Below are 24,168 nucleotides of genomic sequence, written 5' to 3'. Positions count from 1 at the left end.
CATTGGCCTTCGGGGAGAGTCGCCCCAGCGCCATCCAGCGGATCGTCGGGGAGTATCGCCTTAAAACTCCAGCCTTGGCGATTATCCTTCAGTGGAGCCTCTTAGGTCTCAATGTAATAGGCCCAACATGGATTACCCAAATAATGTGGTTCAAATTGTATTGTTCATATGTATAAATATGGAGAAGCAGCGGTCTTTGGCGGATATTCATTTAGCTACTCAATCTTCCCAGACAAAATGGTTCCTTCAGCCAACAAAGTTGTCAATGGCACACCAAGAATCACCGATGGGGGCTTACCACCTTGCACGATGCTTCATGTGGATGGCACACGTATCGTCAACCCTGCTGGTGAAACGGTTATCCTTAAAGGTGCCGGCATTGGTGGCTTCCTCAACATGGAAAACTTCATTACTGGGTTCGCAGGACATGAACACGAGCATCGGGCACAGCTAGCCTCAGTGTTGGGACAAAAGAAGGCCGAATATTTTTTCGACAGACTGATTCACCACTTCTTCACCGATGCAGATGCAGCGTACTTTGCCTCCCTTGGTCTCAATTGCATCCGTCTTCCTTTCAATTACCGGCACTTCATTGATGACATGAGCCCTAATGTCCTCAAACCAGGAGGTTTTGCCCTGTTGGACCGTTGTGTCGATATATGTGCCCGACACAACATCTACGTGGTCCTTGACCTTCACGCTGTTCCCGGAGGACAGAACCAGGACTGGCACTGTGACTCTGGAGCTGCACGAGCCCAGTTCTGGGACTTCAAAGACCACCAGGATCGCGTCGTTCAGCTCTGGGAGGCGCTCGCCAGACGCTATGGGCGCAACCCAGTTATCGCAGGCTACAACCCCCTCAACGAGCCTGCAGACCCGACCATGACTGACAATGGCTTTTACGGCGCTCGGCTTGTGCGGTTTTGCGCCAGGATTGAAAAGGCTATCAGAGCTATTGACCCGGACCATATGCTCTTCATAGACGGCAACACTTACGCCATGGATTTCCGAGCGTTCACAGAGAGTCCTCTACTACCTAACACAGTGTATGCCTGTCATGATTACAACAAGATGGGGTTCCCTACTGGGCAGCAATACGAAGGCACGAAATCTCAAAGAGAGTATCTAAGGAGTAGCTTTGAGCGCAAAGTCAAGTTTATGCGCGAGAACAACGTTCCCATCTGGAACGGTGAATTCGGTCCTGTTTACGACGACGAGAGAAGAGTCGGATCGGCAGCAGCAGCAGAGACAAATGCCAAGAGATTTGCCCTGTTGAAGGAGCAGCTTTCCATCTATGCGGAAACTGGGGTCAGCTGGTCAATCTGGCTTTACAAGGATATTGGGTACCAGGGCATGGTGTACGTGGACCCAGAGACACCTTATATGAAGCTCATCCAGCCATTTGTTACTCGGAAACAGGAGCTAGGACTGGACTTCTGGGGTGTGGTTGACAAGAGTGGTGTGGAGGGTGTGTACGGGCCATTTATTTCTGGCCTTAAGACAATGGTTCCAGAGGTGTATCACTCGGTCAAGTACCCCAAGGTCTGGTCATTTGACCGACACGTGGAGCGTGTGGTGAGAGAGTGCTTGATGAGTGAGTATGTTGGGTGGGAAATGGCTGAACTCTTTCGGGGCAAGACGGAAGAAGAACTGGAGGTGTTAGCATCGAGCTTTGCGATGGAAAACTGCAAGCAGCGGGATGAGCTGAGCGCTATCCTCAGGGAAGATGCCATCAGCCGGTGAGGCATATACATCTTTTTTATAGACAACGAGAAACAGCCGATCTAGTTTCCATTATCTTAGGTTGAACAACCCAATAATACTAACGTGAGCTCGGATTTCCTAATGTGCTATCGAGCCGTGATTATGGAGAGCACATACTAGCATGCCTCTCCATGAGACGGTTGTCACCAAGATATCTATCTAGAAGACTACACGAATTGTACACCATAGCAAAACCTCACACAGGCTCGGTTATGTATCCTATTTTACCCTTCATAAACCACGCCATACGCTAAGCTCCACTACTACACAATCTTTAGCCACGAAATAATGGAACGCAGGGGATTATGCCGAGCTTTTCAAAAGACTTGGGTGTATTGGCTCTATGGCTAGCTCTAAATCGAGCCTCGCTTTGGGGCTGGGGGAAGCTTTCTCTGCAGAAATATATGAACTACTGGAAGAAAGGTGTAAACAATGAAGAAATCAAATGCGTTGCAAAGTAAGGTAGCTACTTTTAGGTGATAATTGTACCCATTCGAAGTCCTAGTCCTTGCGAGTCTCCCTAATATATTCTGCAATATTGGGTCGCTTCTCAATAGCCTCTCGCAACTTGAGAAGTGGCTGCGGGAGAGAGGACTAAAATCGATCAGTCGGACTCTATGTAAGCATTGGTGGGGAGAGGTTACCGGAAGAGTTCCAGTTCTTTCATCATTATCAATGGATTGATAAACCGCAAAATCGGCGTAGGTGACCTTATCACCTAGGAGGTACGGGCCGTCGTTATCACTGTAATACTGTCCCAGGAGACTGTAGTACGTCGGTACAACCTCATCCTTGTACTGGTCCGTTTTGTTCGACAGGTTGGCTACCCATTTGGACTTTAGGCTGGTCAATATATGAAATCGGAGAGCTTTGACTGAGATTTACTTACTCTCCAGTCAATGTAGATGTCAGAGACAACATCGACCGCGTATTTCTCTTGGTTGGTTTCTCCGTCGTAAGAGCCAAGGTCTCTAGCAAGGTAACGTAAGATCGGGATATGCTAGAATCCAAATTAGAATCCAATCAAATGCAGTAAGAAAGAAGAGATGTAGCAGACCTGCGTGAGGATCAAGCCCTGGTACTCAAGTACGGGTACTTTTCCTGTTCTTGTGACACCTTGCTCCTGGAGAATCTTGCTAATCTTAGGCCAGGTCTCGTCGTATGCATAACGGACCTCTTTGAACTTGATACCAGAATCCTTCAAGAACAGTCTTTACGAAATCAGCTTAAGCAGTGCAAATTCAGGGTGGTGAAGCTTGTAAGGATTCTTCAGGAGGGGTATGGTACTCACTTGACAACTTCTCCCCGGCCTAGTCTGCCGATATCAAGGTAGTGGTAGACCGCCATATTCTTTGTAGCCATGGTAATTAGTCCCGAAGGGTGAGATGGTCTTTTTACAAGCTCGAGAATTTGAGTGTTCGAGATATTTGGAGTCAGCCGAGCACAAATACCAAACAAATTACAATACGAGGATGTTCAGTTTAAAGCTTACACGCATCATTTCTTATACGAACCTGCGGGGAATGAATGCCCAATTGCTTACGAATTAACACGTAGCCTGCATCCCGCATGATGACATCTATGTCATCATTCCCGAGGTCGTATCTACACGGTTCATAAAAAGCGGCATTTTGGCAGAGATTTATTAGATAGGTAGTTCTATCCTATATTTATCCTATGTGACTCAGAAGCTAGTCTGCTATAATCATCATAATCATCCAATGTTAGGGGTTACCCTGGCCACTTCTCTACTGTCGGGGAGCTTTTCAGACGCCGAGACGGCATTTGTCATCTTTCGGCGTCTGCACCAACGTGGATTATACCTCATGAATACGAGATGACTTCAGAAATATTTCGGCATTTTGTTTCACAAAATCCAAAAGATGTAATGATATAACTGACCATAGACTGACCATTACACGCCTCAACGACACTCCGTCGATAGTTCTTCACACCACACCCGCCATGGCTACAACAGCAATGAACGCTGTCAACGGGTGGCACCCAGGCGAGCTATCGATTCAGCGCAAGCTGGGATTTGCCAGTGCCATCGCCGATAGCTGGTCGCTTATCACTAACTACTTGCCTGAGCAGCACCGCCTCTTTCACACTTCTAAGCTCCCTTTCATCCCTATCGCCACTCTTGATGAATATGGCCGGCCCTGGGCATCTATTGTCGCTGGATCATCGGGCGATATTGGTTTCGTGAAAAGTCCAAATGCACGAGCTCTTTCTATGAACGTTCGAATGTGGGATGGTGATCCACTTTTGGATACAATCAAAGCCTGGCTCGAAGAGGAACAAAAGGAAGCCCCCGGGAGATTCTTGACGGCCGGTTTGGGGATTGAATTTTCAACGCGAAGGCGTAACAAGTTCGCAGGAGGTATACGTAATGTGAAGCGTCGGACAAATTTGGAGTACCAGATTGACTTTGAAATCATCGAGGCTATAGGGTGAGCAGAAAATGCTAAATCCATCACTACTGTGTGGGGTACCTGCTAATATCAATCTAGAAACTGTCCAAAATACATCAATATCCGCAAGCTCATTCCATATCCGCACACAAAACCTGAGGTTGTGTGTCAGCGTCAAAATCTGTCGGCACAGGAACGTCTACCAGAAGAAGTGATCCAATTCATTCTCGATGCAGACACAATTTTCATCGGAACTATCTTCAACTCAAAAGCCTCGACGTCAAAGATGTATCCATCACATGCAGGCATGAATGCCCGAAGTGGCTTGCCAGGTTTTATCCGTGTCAGCCCATCCAATGGCCGCACTGTGATCATCCCCGACTATTCAGGAAACCGATTTGTCTCCAGCCTGGGCAATATTGAAGCCAGCGGACTGGCGGGGCTGACGATAGTGTCTTTCACCACGGGTGATATTCTTTACTTGACGGGCACAGCCGAGAACATTGTCGGTCCCCCTGCTCTGAAAATCTTGACTAGACATGCCAGTCTCACCTCGGTCAATATTACGGGTTTTGTGTTTGTGAGGGACGCTCTCCCTGTTCGGCAGCAGAGTGGTACCGTCGTGGAGCGCAGTCCGTACAGTCCCAAGGTCAAATACCTGGTGGACGAGGCGGGATCACAAGTGGGTGGTGCTCAGCAGCATAAAGCAAAGCTTCAAGAGGCAATACAGATCTCTCACGATCTTGCTGTTTTCAAATTCAAAGTTGCTTCAGAGGTTGGCGCCGATGACCTGAATATTCGGCCCGGACAAGCGATCGTACTTGACTTTATGGATTGGATAGGCCCGCCTCAGTATCAGCACATGGCGAATTCAGCCCCTGGGTCGATCAACGACGATCGAGTTCGTACCTGGACAGTTTCAAGTGCCCACGAGCAGAGAAACGCCACCTGCTTTGAGTTAACCATGCGTGAGTTGAAGGGAGGCGCGGTAACAGGTGCATTGTTTGACCAACTGAGAAAACACAATTCAACCAAGCAGGGTCAAGCTATCTTGTTCGATACGCCTATTTCTGCGGACATAGTTGGCGTCACAGGGGATTTCTGCATGGGCCAGGGCAAGCTCAATCTGCTCCTCATAGCTGGTGGAATTGGTATAACACCATTCCTAGCTATGCTGAGCGCACTGGCTGAGCGTGGTTCCAGGATTGATGGCGATATCGCGCTTGTTCTATCCACTAGAGAGCCTGAGATTATGGTCGGGTTGATGAAGTCAGCTCTTGAGAAGATGCCAGCGACAGTCAAGATCAGGATTGACATATTCTCCCATACTTTCAAAGTTGACGTCGGATATCTCAATACGCCGTCTCGGGAGATTACCATGCACGAAGGTCGTGTCGTTTCACAGATCTGGAAACGATTCCCTCGGGATAAAGAGGTCTTTATTTGTGGGCCCAATGCCTTCGGAGATTCTGCTACTGATGGACTACGAGCTGCTGGGTTTCCACTGACCCAAATTCATAGGGAAGGGTTTTATTAGGGGGGCTTTAAATTTTGGTTGCAGGTTCAACAAAGCTAATAAACTGGTTTCTTACTTTAAAACTAAAGTTAATCTCTGATACCAATTTCCGACCTACGGAAGGGCTGTTAAAGTTCTTGGTATAACGCCATCTGGCAGTAGTATGTACACAAATCAACCCGTTTTATACAACATGAAATAACACGACATATCCTATACCTCCACATATTCTAATCTGTAAATCCGGCCTCAAAGGCAACTTGATCTAAAACCTCCCTCAAAACATCAACCGCATTAGACGGCATCCCCTTCGACCTCCATGCAATATATCCATCAGGTCTAATAAGAGCAGCACCAGTCTCACATACGGAGAAAGCTTGCTGAAACCCCTTCAACTGATCATCCACACGAACAGACCGAATCGTATTCCGAGACTTCTCGTTAACACCCAACAAGACAGTCTCCCATTCCTCAGAAGCCGAAATCAGCGTCCAAGACTTCTGCCCAATAACATCCAAAATAGAAACCCTCTTCCCATCTCTCTCAACCCAAAAATGCGGCAAATGCGTCCCAGGCTGACCAGCCCACTCATCCGGCTTCCTCGCACGAGGAAGATCCCCGTCCAAACCAACAAACCCATTAGATAAATAAATCTGCCCAAACTCCATAGCATCATCATCAATCTTCTCCCCAACAGTAGCCTTAGCATCAAGATGAACCTTGTAATCAGCACGAACAAAGATCTGATCATGACGCAACAAAGCAACAGGCCTCCGTTCAGGATCATAAGTATCCAAAAGTCCCGAGGAAGACCGTCCCCCTAGCACAGCAGCAAGTTTCCAAGCAAGGTTATGCACATCATGAATACCAGTGTTTGCACCGTATCCGCCACGATTAGGAGGAAGTGTGTGCGCTGCATCCCCAGCAAGGAAGACACGACCAGATTGGAAGGTATCAGCGACTAGAGCTGTAAGTTCCCATCTACCAGTCGTGATGATATCAACCGGGATGGAGGAGTCGCCGACGGCTTGGTGAATTGCAGAAATTAGGGCTGTATCATCGCGCTCGATATCGTCGCGGAACATTAATGCCCAGCGTCCATCGCTGTAGGAGACTAGGAAGGCTTTCAGGGTTGGTTGGTCGATGTCGAATTGGACAATTCCTTTGGAGTATTGTTCTAGTGGAGCGCGGAAGAGGACGCTATGGAGGTTTTGCATGAAGCCGCGGCCTTGGCGGGGGATTTTGAGGTGCTCGCGGATTGTGCTGCGGTTTCCGTCTGCTGCGATGAGGTAGGAGCCTTGGATTTGGTTGGTTTTGCCATGTGAGTCTTGGACTGTGACCAGGACCCCTTGTTGGTCTTGTTCGACTTTGAGAACGGTCTGTTCTCGCCGGATATCTGTGCCGAGTTCCAGAGCTAGTGATTCGAGGATTGGTTCGAGCTTGTCTTGGGGGAGAGCTGTTCCTCTAGACGCTGAATATTCTTTCTTTGGAGGGGAGAGATTCCGCTGGTGCTTTGGTGCTGGTGCTTCTTTGACATCGCGCTTCTTCTCCGTATCTGACCATGAGGTCTGTTCAAACCACTTGCCCGTCAAGCTTTCGACACGGAGGCGTTTGAGCTCGAAGTTGTCTGGCGCAGGGTCTTTATTTTCGATCCCTAGAGAGCGGTAAATTTCCATTGTTCGAGCAGTGAATCCAACTGCGCGTGGGTGGGCGGAGATTCCCGCATGCTTTTCGAGGACGATGGTTGGTACTTGGTGTGAGGCCAGGCATAGGGCTGCAGACAGGCCGACGAGGCTAGCGCCCACAACGATGACTGGAGGTGTATTGGAGGAATACATCATAATAGGAGATAAGAATTGGTGTTTGAAAAAAATCTAATGATCAATTGCTAGGAAAATGTTCATCGCGCATTGGTTTAAATATTCAATGTTCGGGACCGAACATGTCAGATTTTAGCTTTTTCGGTGCCGAGATACTTCGCCTCAGAGACCGAGTTTATAAGACCGAAATGAAAAACTGCGGCAGGGTGGGACCAGTGTAAATTAGGAATATACAGTGCTTTAATAGTAAATCTATCAAATCCTGAGACAGCATCGTAGTCTGGCGGAGTGGCGCACGTATCCGGCAATATCATACTTGCTCGCTATAATATACTGGTACATAAAAAGAGTCGTCTACGTATTCTAAAGATCTAATAAACAAAATCTTCGTAGATTTTTAGAATTTTAGACAAAATATTTATATAGCAGTCGATTTGCTATACAAAATGTAATTGAAGTATATACGAATTGGAACCTCAAGTCCAAACAAAGCCCAATTGAAAGCAAGATATACAATCAAACAATCAACCCGAATTCTAAGCCACACTATCATCAGAAGATTGACTCCCATTCAACCTCCTCAACTTATCCAACAAGAACTGCTCCTGCTCAATCTGACTCTTCTTCAAATCAACACCCCAAAACAGAATCAAAAAGCTAACAAGACTCAACGCAAACAAAAAGTAAAATGGCGTCGAGGCATTGCCAGTCGGACTGGCGTCAATGATCGCACTTGAGACGATGGGTCCGATGAAGGAGGATGTCTTGCCGATGATGCTGAACAGACTGAAGAATAGGAATTCGTGGCCGCGCGGCGTTACTTCTGAGATCATGATTTGCGAGTAGCTGTACCAGGGGCAGATGAAGAGACCGTAGAATGTTTGGTAGACCTGTAAAAAAGCCGAGAATTAGGGGTTGTTTAATGGGCTGTGAATTTGAGGTGGAGGTGGACGTACCCAGACTTCCCATGCGTTGTGGAAGCCAAACTTGTCTGTCCAGATGCCGATCATGCCCCAGCCGTCTAGTAGGATGATTCCAACGGCGATGGTGTTAAACATTGTTTTTGTTCCAAGTTTGAAGCGTTGCTGGATCCACCAGAATACATAGATGCCAACGGCCTAGGTATGTTTGTTAGATTTTGATGTCATTTGTCAGGGACTGAGGCTTACCTGTGCAGCAATACCGACAATAAGAAGATATGTCAGTTGCAAGGTATTATAAGCGACAATGCTATTCTGCAGAGTCGCAATAACAGTCACAGTCGTGTTCAGTGAATCTCCAAGAAGGAAATAACCTGCATTAGAACAAGAGTCAGCCGCCAATAACGAGAGGTTCACATCCACCTGAGCAAACCTACCAATGAGATATAGCAAACTCTGCTTCAGATGCCAAATCTGCTTCATAGCATGCCACAATTGCCACAAGCCCGCGACAAGAATCGACCGCTTCCCGGAATCCTGACCAGGTCGCCGTTTCTCCAGCACAAACCACGGAATCGAAACAAGCAACCAAACACCCGACACAAAAGCAATCAACACACTCAGTCCCCAGTTATTATTAGCTTCACTATCATTAACCCTCAACCCAAACATAATGCCCACAATAACCGCCAAAATAAAAATCTCCGCAACAGACTGCACATAAAACGCCACATTGGCAAGTTTACTGCGCATCATCGTATCCGCATAATCATATTCCTCACGGGAAATCCTGCCCGCAGAATACGCATCCGCCTTCTCCTTAAGCTCCAACGTATTCCGCGCCAGACTAGGGAACGCAGCGGTCCAGAAGGTGAGTGTGGTCTGGTATGCGATCAATCCGACCATATACAGTCCGACCGCGACATGCCATTTATCCGACGTGTGTACGCCCAACCAGCCAAACCCGATGGCGTAAGCGATGATCGATAATCCGATCAGGATGTTTGGGCGCCAGTAGCCGAAATCGGCGAAACTGCCTATTACTAGGAATACCACGACTTGGATGGCGAAGGAGATTCCGTTTGAGAGGAGGACGATGCTGTTTATTGAGCGTTGCCGGCCGGCGAATTGGAGGAGGCCGTCATATGGCGCGGCTTGGTATAGGAGGTTTTGGAATGCAGTTGGTGCGAAGTCTAAGATGCAGGTTAGTTCTCCGGTTTACATTTCGGTTAAATGCAGATCGAAGACAAGATAGACCAACTGAATAGTGATAACCCGTTGTTCCCAATGTAATAGCTACAGTTGTGGTTTAGTTTGCGCACAGGGTCAATTCAACGATCTACGCACGCGTAATAAGCCCAGATTTCCAGGCGGGTTGTGCGGTATCGCTCGTCGAATTGGTCTGGGGCTGTTGGATGGTCGATCGTGTCGGGATGTCCTTCTCGGTCCACCTCCGCTGTGGAGAGGCCAGGGTCTTTGTGCTGATCCTGACCCATGACTATAGAGGTTGGGGAATACAGAAAAGAGAACGAAAAAGAAAAAGAACATCAAGCGGGACGGCGCGATCTAAATAAGCCAGGCCGTGTTGAGGCCCCGCGTGCCAAAACCCTCATCCAGGGGGAGCCAGTCGCGTTGGAATGAGAGCGCCGATCGCAAAGGTAAACTGGATTTTCCACATCCCGCTAGGTCTGCTCGGGCCTAGTTGGAGCTTGAATGCTTGTCAATCTATGGATTTGATTCGACTTCTAATTTGGTGGCGTGTGTCGCTTAACTCTTCCGGCTTGCACTAAAGTTATGGGTCCTGGGATATCAGGCCACAATGTGCCAATAGTTATGTTATGTACAATGCAGGGCTTCGATGCTCTATAACGATCTCACAGCTTGGCCTTGCCACTTTCGATCTCCGACCAACTCTGCGTCTCCAGTTTCTTGTACTTTTCTCCGTCCAGCCAGTAGAGGATGTCGCCTCCCCAGTCTTTGAGAGGGTCCCAGCCCTTCTTTACCAGATCGCCTTTGGCCTGCTTGAAAGTGACGCCTGTGGCAACCCTACAGACGAATGATTAGCACACAGCTCAATCAGCACCGATGACAATACTTACTTCTCAGTAAGGCGAACAAGTCGAGGAAGAGCGTAAGAAGGAACACCCTTCTTCTTCAGCTCGGCATACAAGTTGGACATCAACTCAACCTCAGCAGCTGGCGATTCAAGTGTGATACCAGCAGCACCAGCCTGGCCATCATACCTAAACAGAAACCAGATCAGCACGGAACCCCATCAACAAAACACCAGTGAACAAAACATACCCAGCCAACTTAACACCATAAACAACAGCATCATGAACCCCCCCAATACGACAAATATGATCCCGAATCTCGCCAGCGCTAACATTTTCCCCCTTCCACCGGAAAGTATCCCCAACCCGATCCTGGAACCTCACCCAACCATCTGAGTCCTGAACAACCAAATCCCCAGTCCGCTGAAACAGATCCCCCTTCTGAAAAACATCCCGGAGAAGCTTCTCCTCAGTAGCAGCCTCATTCCCAAGATACTCAATCAACAATCCCCGATCCCTAACCCGCCCAATAGCCTCACCCTCCTGGCCCAGCCCAGCCCTGACACAGAACCCAGTAGTCGGATCCCGATACGGAACTTCCTTATCCGTATCATACTTTACAATAAAAGTATCATCCTCCAAATACCTCCGAATAGGCCCCGAAAAGCCAACCTTGCCCGCTCCCCACGCGCCAACACCATGGTTATCGAATTTCGCCACACCCTCGGTACTCCGATAAAACTCCCGGATCTCAGGGACGTTAAACCGCTCCCGGAATTTCTCCCAGATCTCACCGCGGAGCCCGTTGCCCGCTGCAACGATGCAGTTGTGGTCCTGGTCATACGGTGAGGCCGGGGTAGCGAGTAGATAGCGACACAATTCGCCGATGTAGAGGATACGCGTAGCGCGCGAATCATGCACATCCTTCCAGAACTGGGACGCAGAGAATTTCCGTCGGAGACAGAGTGTTCCTGCGTTCCCGACTGCGCCGCAGATCCCCGTGAAGAAGGCTGTGCCGTGGAAGAGGGGAAGAGAGGAGTAGACGCGTAAAGGGTAGTATTTTGTTGGGTTGTTTGCATCCCGTGAGAGGGGCGTTGAGGTTACCATCGTGAGCATGTTGTGGATTGCGCAGGCTTTGGGTTTTCCTGTTGTTCCTGAGGTGTAGATTAGGACGGCTAGGTCCTTGGGTGTACGCTTTGCTGCGCTTAGGCCTGTTGGGGAGTGGGATTGGAGGGTTGAGGGGGTTATCAGTTCTACTGGACTTGTCTTGGCGTCTGGGAAGGAGTTTAAGTTTATCGTGAGGTGGGGGATGTCGACGAGGACGTGTTGCGATAAGTCAGCAGTTGAGATGATTGATTTGGAGCCTGAAACGTTGAGGCAGTGGGTGAATGTGTCGTCTGGATTCGGTTGGTGGGTTAGTGTCGTGATCTTTTCAGATGCAGATGTAGAGAGGTGTATGTTACCTCGGAGGTTGGTGTTGATCATTGCTGATACTGCACCCAATTTTGACAACGCATACAGGGTGATGACCATCTCCGGTGAATTGGTCGTGAAGACACCAACTGTATCGCCGGGATTGATACCACGGGTCTTCAACAGAGCGGCCATTCTATCAACCACTGCAATCTCCATATTAGCAACCATGAAACTCCGACTCGTGGGCAGACATAAAGTACTCACAATCCTTCAATTGACTGTATGACCAAGTCTGATGTTCAAACCAGAGCGCATCCAAAGCACCCTTGCCTTCAACATCCACCACCCGCTCCATAATCTTGTATATGGTCGTTGCGCCATCGAGCTTGGCAATGCGCTCCGCAAGGCGCTTCCCAAACGCCTTATCGCCAGAAATTTGGGACAGATCGGTCGATATGGCGAGTTTCGCATTGAGGTACGCACCAGCAGCTACGGACAAGGCAGATGCCAAGGCAACAGTGGGCATGCCGATTTCAGAGAGCACGTCCATCGCGATAGTGAGGCAGGCGCAAGTTGTTCTTCACGGTTGTCTCGCGGGGCTCAATTAACGATGGTTCAAGGTCCGCTGGAAAGAATGAGTGTCGCAAACCCACATATAGAAAGATTGGGGTTTGCGAAATTGCTGGGAAGCTGGAGCGACAGATATAACCAGCTGGGAGAGTCCTCGGGATTGCTCTACGGAAGCTCGTCTGACTCGATCTGCCGTTGGTGACGACGCTAGGCCTGCGCCGTACAGACTTTTACCTGACAGTGGGCAGAACGGCAGTCAGACCCCGTTAGATACGGAAATCCCCCGTATTCAAATCTCTCGGCTTTCCCAGCGGCTTCCCCGGTTTTGCTGTTTCTTGGTTTCTGGGGTAAGCTCCCCGGTATTCTAGTTATTGCGCTTTTAGTCAAATTGACATGTACGATATTTCATAGATGCGATTCAAAAGAACACTCTGTCACACTTCCCTCTCACACTATCCATGCTATATTACGCGATCAGCAGGGGATAGTGGGTTCTTGAAACATGTCAGATACAATCTACCCACCAACCACAACCCCAGAAAGCCGACCGAGGAACACAGCAATACGGTATGGTACACACCACGGACCGAGTTAATCCGGCAGTTCCATCGGCTCCATCCCGGCCTCGGAGCGAATGTTGTTCCTGTCCCACCTTTCGGCTCGGTCACGATCTAGCCGCGGTTCATCTGAGCTCGGGTTAAAATGATGATCGTCGCGCATTCGGTCTTTTATTTTCTCTTCACTTCCCCTATTGACAACTATACAAGATGTCTTCACCACAACAGCGTTTGAGCTCTGTCGCAAACCAGCTGGCTGCTCCTGGTTCTGCCCGCCAGAAGCTCCTGGCCAAGAACCCCGATGATATTGTATGCTATCAACCACGAAACAAATACAAATCCATCAATTAATCAATTGAACCACAGGTCATCACCTACCTCGCCCGTACACCTCTCACCAAGGCCCGCAAGGGTGGATTGAAAGATACCACCGTGGATGACCTCCTAGTCTCCCTCCTCACGGTACATTAACCCCAATGAACCGCATATAAATACCCAAAATCTAACAAAACCCCCAGAGCGTCCGCGAAAACTCCAAGCTGGACCCCAGCCTCGTGGAAGATGTCTGTGTCGGCAACGTCCTCTGCCCAGGCTCAGCCTACGTCGCCCGCTCAGCAGTCCTAGCAGCCGGTTTCCCGGTAACAGCAGCGGCTTCAATCGCGAACCGGTTCTGCTCATCCGGCCTGTTGGCCATCCAAAACATCGCGAACCAAATTACCGCAGGATCAATCGACGTCGGCGTAGCCGTCGGCGCCGAAAGCATGAGCAATAACCAAGACGGCGGCGCACCAGAGATGTCCGCCCGTATCACGGCGCACCCAATCGCCAGTCAGAACTCTCAGCCCATGGGCCAAACATCCGAGAACGTAGCATCTCAATTCAACATCAACCGCGCGCAGCACGACGCCTTCGCCGCGAAGAGTTTCCAGAAGGCCGAGCGGGCGCAGAAGGCCGGCTGGCTCGATGATGAGATCGTGCCTGTCAAGACTCAGATTAAGGATCCTAAGACTGGCGAGGTTAAGGATATTATTGTTGATCGTGATGATGGCATTCGTTATGGTACCACCGCTGAGTCGCTGGGCAAGGTTCGCGCTGCGTTCCCGCAGTGGACGCCTAGTGCTACTACCGGTGGTAATGCTAGTCAGATTACTGACGGTGCTGCTGCATTGGTGCTTATGAAGCGGTCGCGTGCGCTGGAGCTTGGACAGCCTATTGTTGCTAAGTTCTGTGGTGCGACTGTTTCTGGTCTTGAGCCGCGGATCATGGGTATTGGGCCTTCGCTTGCTATTCCTAAGATTTTGGGCAAGTTCAACTTGGGCAAGGATGATGTTGATATCTTTGAGATTAACGAGGCTTTTGCTTCCATGGTATGTTGGCCTTGTTTTTTGTGATTGGTTATCGCTGTGCGTGGCTAATTCTGGTTTACTATAGGGTGTCTACTGTGTCAGCAAGCTCGGCTTGGATGAGTCCAAGGTTAACCCCCGTGGTGGTGCCATTGCCTTCGGCCACCCCCTCGGTGCTACCGGTGCCCGCCAGGTCGTTACTGCTCTTTCCGAGCTGCGCCGTCAGGACAAGCGCGTCGCCGTGACCTCCATGTGTGTTGGAACTGTGAGTTGCTCTACCTTCTTGTGAATCTGCCTTTAGGATATACTAATCACTCAAATAGGGCATGGGTATGGCCGGTATCTTCGTTTCCGAGCACTAAGCAACCAATGTGCCTTTCTTTTGTCTATTTTGAAAGTGAAGATATATGTTGACAGTGTATATATACAATATTTTCCTTCATCGCAAAGCGATTTGACAAAACCGTTGTTGAGTTTGCACTTCAGCAAAGCATTCTTAATTTACTTGTTTCAAGTCTTTATATTAGACTGCGTAAACCAATTTAGTTATTTTCACGCTGCCACTGGATTTAAGTCTTCTTTTACCCGCCCCAGCTGATGTGGCCCCAACCTTTTTTCTTTCTCTTCTGTGTGGTGCATTTCTCTTGTTTCTTTTGCGACATTCGTCAAGTCATCGGCCAATATGCCCAAAATGCCAACCGCCTCGCGCAATCCTGCCACGCAAGCACCCACAAGGGCTCGAAAGCCAGAAGCCGAAGCATCTGCCAAACGCGCCGTGCTAAACCTGCCGGCGACTGGCGCCGTGCGATCCAACCCTGTCCCACGGGAAGTCTAGTTCTGACAGACCTTAATAAGCCAGTCAAATCGTCCTTCCTGAGTTGGTGGTTGGCTCACATATACATTCAATACAAAGAAGGCACATGCCATTCACCCGGCCGATCATGTTGACTACATCAAGTTACTTAAAGCAGCGGAAGATGACGATCAGCAGCGCGCCGCTCGCCTAGAGGAGGGCCATCAGCAGTTGTCGCGGAAAAAGCCTAGTTGTCCGCGAAAGTCCGCTAGCTTACGTCCGAGTGTCGCTAGTTGAAGGGTGAAAACCGTACATTAAAAGATGGCTTAGAAATAGCGACCACCTAGGACCAAATGCCTCGAGGTGAATACAAAGAGGCCTTAAAGGATCTTTAGAGCTCCGCTTCGTCTTTGTTCAGCTAGGTCACGGCCAAGATCAATAAGAGCGACCAGGCATACTTTTCCACTCTCTTGCCTAACCCTAATGTGGCCCAACCTTAGCAAGACCAAGACGCGAACTATCTACTCAATCCTTCAGATATGCCCGCACAACCCCTTCCGGGCTACTCCTCGTCCAACCTGCCCACCATACCCCAACTCGATCCATATGCGCATCTGCCTTGAGTAGCAGTTTGGGCACCGAATGACATGCGGAGTGAGGCCAACAGGTTACAGAGATACTGTCCCATAGTTAGCCAACATCGAACCCTGAGTACAAATTCTGTTCATACACGTAGATCGACTTTTTCCCGTGCAAAATCCATGGAAGGGGTAACGATATTCCACGGCTGCCTTCCTCAAATTCCAGGTCCCCCAAACCTTCCCCCAACGGTTGGCTTTTGATCCACTTTGGCACTTTGGGGTTGGAGTAAATTGGAAGATTAGACTTACTGGGGAAGTGAGCCACGCAATGTGCCTTTTTCCGATGCTGCTATTAATTTATAACCTTGCCTTTGCCCGGTACAACGTAATATCCCTATTTAACTTTCAACTGAACTCCTGGCTATCACATCACCATGAGCACAGACGCCCCGTTGCAGAAACTTCACGAGGTTCTATTCGAAGAAGGGCTTAAAGTCCGCCGAGAGGTCGTTGGAAATTCCTATGTCGATAGATCTCTCTCGAATGGCTCCAGTGACTTCGCAAAGCCTGGTCAGCAGCTCGTAACAGAGTGGTGTTGGGGTCATGTGTGGACAAGACCCGGCTTAGAACGATCCCAGCGAAGTCTTCTGAGTAAGTCATATGAATGATGATCATCTTTCTTGTTTCCACCACGAGGTTGGCTGACTGAAAGGATAGATATTGGTATGTTGATTGCTTTGAAGGCGTGGCCGGAACTTGCAGTCCACACAAGGGGCGCAATTAACAATGGGTTGACGGAAAAGGAGATCAGTGAAGCTGTTCTTCAGGCCACTATCTACTGTGGAGTACCGGCTGGGATTGAAGCGACGAAAGTTACGGAGCGCACCATCAAGGAAATGATTGAAAATGGAGAGTATAAGAGAGAATAGACGGAGATACAAGATAGCAGGTCGTACCTTGGAGTGGGTTTCTGTTATTGTAATGTTTTCACAAATATTTCCATGGAGGGTGTTCTCTAAAGTTGTCCAGTGTAATGTTTTAGTCATGAGAGAGAATTTATGTAGATACTGCTACTGGCGGCTTTTCAAGCACTTCGGGCGTGGGCGTGGGTCTGATTTAACGTACTTCTAGGTCATCTTTGGTGGTGGGTCTCAAATTACCAAATTACCCCGACCGTACCCCCATTTCATACTCGATTTCAGAATATCTTTTGACCGGAAATGCTCGAATCAAAATATCTCTAATGGTTACGCATGTTCTCAACGCGAGTTTTCTCGTCATTCATCAAAACGTAGAATTTGCGAATGGAATGGTTAATGCTCAATTTAACAAGGGAACTTTAAATTTTCGCAAGTCTTCATTATATGCCAATGACCATAGCATCGCACTTTTATGACTAGACAGTATTTATGGGGGATCCTCTAACATAGGCATCTAAACCTCTAACGAGAAGATCTTGTAGATTCTGAATAGTTTGGCCAGAGAACCATGCCAGGTGTGGCGAAACGGTGAGGTTCGGGATATCCTCACACAATAGCGATGTGTTTCGTGCCGGCGGTTCCTTTCCAAAAACATCCGTGGCAGCGCCTCCAATCTCGCCTTGACGAAGAGCAGAAATCAGTGCCTTCTCATTTATAATGCCGCCTCGAGATACATTGATCAAGATGGCATCGCTCCGCATCATCCGCAACTCTTTCTCGTCAATAAGATCAATCGTGTCGCGAGTTTTCGCAATAGTCACGATAGCCACTGAAGCCCGCTTCAGAGCGGTCTCAAAATCCACGCGCCCTTCTCTTAAATCTTGGGAGCCTTTGCGATCTGCGATCACGACCGTCATGCCGAGCGCCCTGGCTAATTTCTCGACTTTTTTCCCGAGAAATCCGTAGCCGATGATCGCCAGGGTCTCGGACGAACACGAAGGCGGCGGAGCAGGAAAATGATGCGTCAACGTCCCCTGCTCCGCGTATTCGTCTGTGCTCATGCATCGGTTGTGCATTTCAACGATTTTTCGTCGCGATGCGAAATATAACGCGATTGCATGCTCGCTCACGGCATCCACGTTGGACTGGGGTGCCCTGACGACCGTGACGCCGCGTTTGCGAAATCCCTCAAGATCCACCCATTCAGTCCCGGTCGCCATCGCGTAGACGCATTTCAAACGGGGACACTGGTCCAGCACCTCGCATGTAATTAAAATAATGGTCGTAATCGCAATGTCGGCATTTTGGAGTCGGGTTGCAACGTCCTCTCTGGTTGACGAGGTATAGCCACGATATGTATGTGGAAAAGGAAACTTCGGGATGGGACAGTGGCACTCTTCGAGGCACACAATGTGAGGCAAGGTGCCCATATTTTCCATTGAAGAAAATGGGTTTGAAGAAGCGATAACGGGGATAGACTCAAGGTATGAGTCTCGGTGGGAAGATGTACTTCATATGCACGCCCTACGCCTTATGAAACTTGGCGGCCAATGAGGGCTAAGTGGAGCATTGGGGATGAATCATGAATCTACCCCGACACTTAAAGTGCTCCACTATCATTGGCATTCTTGGCAACAACGGGACACGAATTTGGAAGATGGCACGTCAATGGAATACCATTGGCTAGTCTGCCTGGGAATTTCTTTACATTAGTGCCAGTTCGCCTTAACTTGAATTAATCATATTGGCGTAAAGCTTCAGACTTGTATAAAAGGTATCAGCCAGCTCAAAAACGTGAGTTCCTTTGAGCGTCTCGACCAGCAATTGAATGACCGCCACTGATAATTGTTTTCTACGCATGGTCTCATTAGGAGCGTTGCGTACGGAATGAATGAGCTTTGTTTCAGCAATGATACTTTCAACAGTGCTCATCAGTCGCCTTTCCTCCGAATGGAGATCTTGCGCGCCCTGGATAGTCTCTATCCATTTACTTAGGAAGATGGCGCATTCAAGATTGCAGAGGCTATGGACGATGGACCAGGTTAGTGTTTGGGTCCTCGAGACAAACTCAATTCCTTCACGGATCAGTATACTGAGCGAATGGACGCTCTGCAGTACTGCCCTATTGACTTCCGGCGATCGGGTCGGGTGAGGAGCCATCCGAAAGGCCTCAGCAATCGCCGTCGCATCATGGGTTTGCAACTGACGGAACGGACCGATGTTGAAGTGCAATCGAATATATGCAATGCGAAAGATCGCCGTGGAATTGAAGGCTAGGGGGCCATTAAGTGAAGAAGAATGGACTGATGATTCTTTCGAAGATTCCCAGGTCAATTGCCATCTCCGTAACGCGGTTTCGAGAACAGATATGGCGGTATGAGATAGGGCGTGGGCTGCAGGGCCGTGGCCATTTCCTTGGGTGAGAAAAGAAGGGCAAAGCTCCCTAGAGATGTAGACTTGTTGAAAAAGGCTATGTACCAGAGTGATGTTCCCAAATGAAGACCAACTGGTGTGGTAAACTTCGGGTGGGGAATATTCATTCGAGGAGAATAATGCATCGAAGCAGCTGCCGATAGAGATTTCTGGCCACGGGTTATCGCGATGCATGAGTCTCCACTCTTCACTGCTCCCCGCTCGCCACTGCTCCTCCGGGAATGGCATATTGAGAGACCGGATCTCACTCGTCACCAATCGCGGAGGAATATTATACGTGACAGAATGTAGGTTGAGTAGAAAGTAAGACACCAGTATTGTGCGTCGCCTCCCTTCCCTCTCGATCCATTTTTCCCAGGTCAATTCTTTGGGTTGTCTCGTTTCAGATAGAAAATCTCCTTGTCGTAGAGAAAATGAAAGTTCTGTTGCCAGGGTATACGCATCTCGTAGCAGCGATTTGTGGTTCCACGTGGCAAATGACAAGACAATAATGATTGCCTGTATTGTTTCAAGGCTCATCAGGGGTTCAACATTCGATTTGTCAATAGTATCGGATTGGCCCGCCCGGGAAGGTGAGAAGGATGGCTGTAAAGGTGTGTGGACAGCCGCGTTGACATCGTTTGCGCGACGTCGGAGGTGGTCATCGATCAAGGCCTTGGCGCCCTTCCAGAGTTCGATTGCCTCTTCCCGTTCAAAACGAAATTGAGCGCCCATCGCAAAGATGGCCAATATTAGCATGAGTGGCGAAGATGACAATGCGAAAGTAGGCAAATGTAAAAAGGGCAGATGGTCGTAAAACCCATTGAAGAAGCCCTCAAGATAGCGACTCAGGGCGTGTCTGGAAGGCCAATGGAATGTTGGCGGTAAGACATGTTTTTGATCATGTATCATGCTGGAAATCATAGCATAGTCGCTGCGGTTTATCTGTGGCATGGACAGCTTTGATCCTTGACCGAATCGTGTAGGTTGCGGTTGATCTTCCGGTTGAAGTGAGGGAAGTCTGGACATATTGCGAGAAAGTGGGTCTTCGTTGAGGCCAGGGCCTTGTTGACCCTCAGTTGAATTAAAGCTGGGAAAGGGTTCTGCCTGGAGGGACTGGAAAGGATCGCTTATGCCATATTGTGCGAATGAGAAAGAACATAACGGAAAGGCCGGTGCACTTGGGTCCAGGCCCAGCTCTGAGTCTCCCCAAAGGATATCAAGGTCGTCCGGAATCTCAGGGTGTAGCAGAGGCTGAGTAACATCAAGTGGGCCTGATTGTATTTGGTTCAGGTTATCATTGTGATTCTCCGCCCCTAGGCCGATCGTTGGGGTTGACAGAGCAAGCTGTACTACAGATTGCTCCGCGTTCTGGGACGCAGGGCGCTGCTGCGACGGATCATCTTGTTGATCGGTCGGCATTCCGGACGGGAGGTAGGTAAGAGAATTGTCGGACTGAACCTCTTGGACATTTGAGTTCGCTACATGGGGAGATAAGGGGACATGGTGTTCTGCTTCATCTGCCTTTCTGGTATGTCGTAATAGCAAGTCACTGGAGGTTGTCAGGAAGGCTTGTCAGGCGCAACCAAGGGGAACCCACCCTCTTGTGAAGCATTGCCCACACGAGCAACGAAATGGTCTTTCGCGTGTATCTGATAATAGGTGAATACATGTTCAATTGCCGCCAGAAAAGGTAAAAAAAATTGAGAGGGATTCATACGGGTCCGTTCGTGTCGCAGTAAATGTTCCGTGCGAGAGAATTTCCTGCTGCAATACCTGCATGGGGGCACCGTCACGCGTGCTCGCATTGTGAGATAGACAGGCCCCTAGACTGGGCAGTAACGGTGGGGTGATATGAGAATCTGGAGTTGAATGGGAATCTTCCCCGCGCTCCGAAGTTGTCGTTCCCCCACATGACTTTTCTCGGCAATATGCCCCAACTGAAATGCGGCAACTCGTCATTCTTCACGAATGGAAAAGAAAGTCAACTCCAAATAATATATAAGATACTAACTTTCGGCTGGCTCAGAAAATATGGCATTACATCTTTCAAAAAAAATTCAAGTCTTCAGCAATGTCCACTAAACTGAGCGGGAAAGTCACAATCATCACCGGCTCCGGATCGGGTTACGGCGCCGGAATTGCCACCAGATTCGTGGCAGAGGGAGCTCGTGTTGTTATTGCTGACTTGTCTGGAGAAAATGCAAAGAAGGTCGCCGAGCGACTTGGATGTTCATGGGTCCAGGCCGATGTCACTAAGCGTCTCGGCTGGGAGGCTATTTTGAAGAAGGCGATCTCAACCTATGGAGGTGTTGACGTAGTGGTGAACAACGCGGGCGCCTGTTATAAAAACAAGGTAATGATAGATCTCAGCGAATAGCCCCGTTCTTTGCGTTGGATGTCTTTCTCATGCCACTTTCCCTCTCAGCCTACCCTGCAAGTCCAAGAATCAGACTTCGATCTCTGCATGGATGTTAACGCGAGGGCAATTCTTCTGTCGACAAGCGTTATTATTCCAACCATGCTAGTGCAGAACCGCGGGGGCAGTTTCATTCAGATTGCATCTACTGCTGCAGATCGACCTCGACCAGGATTGACTTGGTATAGTGCGTCTAAGGCAGCTGCAGTAGTGGTAAGTTTGCCCTGCCACTTGAGAAAATACGTACCTAATGCGTGCCAGGCAACAAAATCTCTTGCTGTCGAGTTTGCTCCCCACAACATTCGTTTCAACTCGGTTTGCCCCGTTGTTGGAGGCACCGGGATGTATGACAGTTCCCAGCCAACCCTGCACTTCTTACAGTAACAACTGACATTTGGCGAATCAGGACCCATCTTTTCCTTGGTAAAGAGGACACTCCGGAGAACCGCGAAGCATGGCTGTCGAGCATTCCTCTAGGCCGATTCTGTCAGCCTGCCGATATCGCTAATGCCTGCGCCTTCCTGTCGAGCGACGATGCCTCCTTTATTACAGGAATAGATTTGAAGGTTGATGGTGGTCGCTGCTGCTAGTTTTTAGATAGATCTACTTGATACTCGAAGTACATTGTCTTTCTATTCTACCTCTTTGTTTCTATTGACGAATATCTCGCTAAGCTGAATAGCAGACCCCTTCACTAATGATTCAACGATCCAGAACATGAATTGTATACAGTAAGTTATTTGGTCATAAGTTTGTAACTCTACTTCAAAGTCCCCAGAACTTCAAGGAAGCTTTTTACACATTTATACATCTGTAGGTATCCAGTTGGCACTCTTGTACCTGGTTATACTGAGTGTTCTCTAAGATTCGAAATACAAGCCTGTTCGGATACCAAGAAGCTATCCCAGAACAATAGATGGTCACCAACTTAGTACCAGGCACTCTAGACAATGGATATTACACACAAATTTTCCGAGAATGAACAGATATTCTCAGTAATATCCAATTAACCAGGAAATGTTTTTTAAGTTAATTAAGGTTGCCTGCCTTGAAGGGATCCCGCAAGCTTCAAGCAACTCAGTCCAACATAGGACAAATGTGTCAACCAATTCCATGATGGGGAGACTCATGTTACCGTACATTCATGTAAAAAATCGGCATTTCCGTCCAATGTATCTTACGGACGTTTCATGATTGATCTATGTCTACTAATATAGAAACTTAGATCAATATTGTGAATAAGAATTGCAAATTGGGACTAAAACGAGCGACCAAAGCAAGAATTCTGCTCAAAGCCCTGAGGACATCCCTAGACCTAACTACCATAGCCATGCTATTTAAGCATCTAGTCCAGGAAATCGCCGTTGGTTAGTGCCTTCTCCATTTCGTAATCGGGCTGGAACGCGCAATAAAGGGCCTCCTACTTTTCATTAGCAACGGGGATCATTGTACCAGAGAATTTTTAGACTCACGGGATCGCTAACGGCCTTGAAGGTGAACTCGCAAGCCTGGTCACTCGCGAACTTCTTGGCCTTTCCACTTCCCTCCGCTGCAGCATCTACAAGGAGTTGCACTTCACAGGATCGTTCCATCAACGTATAAAGATACGTCGCTTCATCAACGGTTTGACCAACGGTGAGTAGTCCGTGATTCTGGAGGATGAGAGCCTTGCCCTTTGGCCCCAGGCATTCAGCTAGTTTTGCACCCTCCTCGTCCGATAGCACGACACCTCCAAATTCGGGATAGACGGCATGTGCATCCCCATAAAAATCACAGGCATCCTGATTAATCATCTCCAACCTCCTGCCGAATGCAGAATATGCCTTACCGTACTTTGAGTGCGTGTGGCATGCTGCATTGACGTGCGGGTACCTTTTATGCAAGTGGGAATGAATCTCAAATCCTGCTGCGTTGGCTGGAAGGTGGGTAGCGCCTCCGACGGGCTCGCCATTTTCATTCAAAAGAATCAGGTCTGAAACTTTAATAAGGCCAAAGTGTTTCCCGTATCTTCACAATATTCTGTTAGCAAGCAGCTGATAGGTAACACTGTACCTTACTTACGGGTTTGTCCAAAAGCAGTCCGCATGCTCTGAATAAATTCGATTAGCAATTGCCGAGTCCATCAGGGCCTGCCTTGAGCTTACCAGGATCTCTCAAGCTGATGTGTCCTGCAAGGCCTTCCGCGAACCCTTTTCTGGCGAATACTCGGAATGCACCAGCCATATGCTCCAGCATCCAGTGGCGCTTCTTTTCGATTGAAGTAAACGATGGGATCCCGGAAATAGTCACGCCATGCGATAGTCGCTCGATGGCACTCTTGGACTCATCATTCTGAGTCTGGGTAGGAGTGGGCTTGCGCTGGACTAGAGTAGTAGTCGTCGACATTTTGGAACGTACTTGGAATTCTGTCCTCTTTCGGTGACTGATAGCCGTTTCAGTGCAACAGAAGAGCTTTTATCCGTACCCTCAGCCTTGACATCGACCTAAATATTGTCAATGACGTTAGGGGTGGCATATACAATTCACCCCGAGTTCAATAAACACTTATTTACCCCGTCACCCTACGAGTCGGAGCGACTCCGATCTATCTCACCCCGCCCCCAGTAGACCTCGCCACGAACCCCAACATACCCCAATCTCATCTCCAAATCTCGAATCCCGAATCTACT

At 48.7% G+C, this 24,168-nt stretch overlaps 12 protein-coding genes across 12 annotated transcripts; 6 read left to right on the top strand and 6 right to left on the bottom strand.

The window, feature by feature from the left end:
• Window positions 1–237: 237 nt before the first annotated feature.
• On the top strand, window positions 238–1,743 carry PENARI_c007G02355 (glycoside hydrolase family 5 protein; the record flags this gene model as incomplete). Its single annotated transcript, XM_022630786.1, has 1 exon — window positions 238–1,743. The coding sequence occupies one exon, from the start codon at window positions 238–240 to the stop codon at window positions 1,741–1,743; it is 1,506 nt and encodes a 501-aa protein (XP_022489446.1).
• A 522-nt stretch (window positions 1,744–2,265) lies between these two features.
• PENARI_c007G01575 (glutathione S-transferase) lies at window positions 2,266–3,126 on the bottom strand (the record flags this gene model as incomplete). Its single annotated transcript, XM_022630747.1, has 5 exons — window positions 2,266–2,358; window positions 2,409–2,600; window positions 2,654–2,764; window positions 2,822–2,975; window positions 3,056–3,126. 5 exons carry the CDS (start codon window positions 3,124–3,126, stop codon window positions 2,266–2,268), a joined length of 621 nt encoding a protein of 206 aa, XP_022489341.1.
• Window positions 3,127–3,729: 603 nt separating this feature from the next.
• Window positions 3,730–5,715, top strand: PENARI_c007G04383 (putative oxidoreductase, FAD-binding; the record flags this gene model as incomplete). Its single annotated transcript, XM_022630887.1, has 2 exons — window positions 3,730–4,217; window positions 4,278–5,715. The coding sequence occupies 2 exons, from the start codon at window positions 3,730–3,732 to the stop codon at window positions 5,713–5,715; spliced, it is 1,926 nt and encodes a 641-aa protein (XP_022489287.1).
• A 209-nt stretch (window positions 5,716–5,924) lies between these two features.
• On the bottom strand, window positions 5,925–7,532 carry PENARI_c007G08856 (uncharacterized protein; the record flags this gene model as incomplete). The annotated part of the gene is made up of 1 exon (XM_022631085.1): window positions 5,925–7,532. One exon carries the CDS (start codon window positions 7,530–7,532, stop codon window positions 5,925–5,927), a length of 1,608 nt encoding a protein of 535 aa, XP_022489262.1.
• Window positions 7,533–8,050: 518 nt separating this feature from the next.
• Window positions 8,051–9,930, bottom strand: PENARI_c007G02027 (putative autophagy protein (Atg22); the record flags this gene model as incomplete). Its single annotated transcript, XM_022630763.1, has 6 exons — window positions 8,051–8,404; window positions 8,471–8,632; window positions 8,684–8,808; window positions 8,872–9,627; window positions 9,696–9,730; window positions 9,782–9,930. 6 exons carry the CDS (start codon window positions 9,928–9,930, stop codon window positions 8,051–8,053), a joined length of 1,581 nt encoding a protein of 526 aa, XP_022488950.1.
• A 378-nt stretch (window positions 9,931–10,308) lies between these two features.
• Window positions 10,309–12,454, bottom strand: PENARI_c007G11005 (putative bifunctional fatty acid transporter/acyl-CoA synthetase (FAT1); the record flags this gene model as incomplete). Its single annotated transcript, XM_022631197.1, has 5 exons — window positions 10,309–10,480; window positions 10,534–10,677; window positions 10,739–11,885; window positions 11,952–12,107; window positions 12,169–12,454. 5 exons carry the CDS (start codon window positions 12,452–12,454, stop codon window positions 10,309–10,311), a joined length of 1,905 nt encoding a protein of 634 aa, XP_022489186.1.
• A 787-nt stretch (window positions 12,455–13,241) lies between these two features.
• Window positions 13,242–14,736, top strand: PENARI_c007G02695 (putative peroxisomal 3-ketoacyl-coA thiolase (Kat1); the record flags this gene model as incomplete). Its single annotated transcript, XM_022630805.1, has 5 exons — window positions 13,242–13,340; window positions 13,398–13,493; window positions 13,550–14,398; window positions 14,463–14,639; window positions 14,698–14,736. The coding sequence occupies 5 exons, from the start codon at window positions 13,242–13,244 to the stop codon at window positions 14,734–14,736; spliced, it is 1,260 nt and encodes a 419-aa protein (XP_022489060.1).
• A 320-nt stretch (window positions 14,737–15,056) lies between these two features.
• PENARI_c007G06761 (uncharacterized protein) lies at window positions 15,057–15,464 on the top strand (the record flags this gene model as incomplete). The annotated part of the gene is made up of 2 exons (XM_022631002.1): window positions 15,057–15,176; window positions 15,288–15,464. The coding sequence occupies 2 exons, from the start codon at window positions 15,057–15,059 to the stop codon at window positions 15,462–15,464; spliced, it is 297 nt and encodes a 98-aa protein (XP_022489172.1).
• A 718-nt stretch (window positions 15,465–16,182) lies between these two features.
• Window positions 16,183–16,465, top strand: PENARI_c007G02977 (uncharacterized protein; the record flags this gene model as incomplete). Its single annotated transcript, XM_022630820.1, has 2 exons — window positions 16,183–16,399; window positions 16,461–16,465. 2 exons carry the CDS (start codon window positions 16,183–16,185, stop codon window positions 16,463–16,465), a joined length of 222 nt encoding a protein of 73 aa, XP_022489285.1.
• A 679-nt stretch (window positions 16,466–17,144) lies between these two features.
• On the bottom strand, window positions 17,145–20,502 carry PENARI_c007G03426 (uncharacterized protein; the record flags this gene model as incomplete). The annotated part of the gene is made up of 2 exons (XM_022630842.1): window positions 17,145–17,997; window positions 19,541–20,502. 2 exons carry the CDS (start codon window positions 20,500–20,502, stop codon window positions 17,145–17,147), a joined length of 1,815 nt encoding a protein of 604 aa, XP_022489430.1.
• A 652-nt stretch (window positions 20,503–21,154) lies between these two features.
• Window positions 21,155–22,089, top strand: PENARI_c007G07390 (uncharacterized protein; the record flags this gene model as incomplete). Its single annotated transcript, XM_022631027.1, has 4 exons — window positions 21,155–21,436; window positions 21,509–21,712; window positions 21,761–21,843; window positions 21,906–22,089. The coding sequence occupies 4 exons, from the start codon at window positions 21,155–21,157 to the stop codon at window positions 22,087–22,089; spliced, it is 753 nt and encodes a 250-aa protein (XP_022489150.1).
• Window positions 22,090–22,844: 755 nt separating this feature from the next.
• Window positions 22,845–23,884, bottom strand: PENARI_c007G07559 (uncharacterized protein; the record flags this gene model as incomplete). Its single annotated transcript, XM_022631033.1, has 4 exons — window positions 22,845–22,919; window positions 22,972–23,506; window positions 23,561–23,588; window positions 23,644–23,884. 4 exons carry the CDS (start codon window positions 23,882–23,884, stop codon window positions 22,845–22,847), a joined length of 879 nt encoding a protein of 292 aa, XP_022489419.1.
• Window positions 23,885–24,168: the final 284 nt, after the last annotated feature.

Source organism: Penicillium arizonense (assembly GCF_001773325.1).
Source record: "Penicillium arizonense strain CBS 141311 chromosome Unknown PENARI_contig007, whole genome shotgun sequence".
Classification (NCBI taxonomy): domain Eukaryota; kingdom Fungi; phylum Ascomycota; class Eurotiomycetes; order Eurotiales; family Aspergillaceae; genus Penicillium; species Penicillium arizonense.
This window is presented reverse-complemented; position numbering and strand designations above follow the sequence as displayed.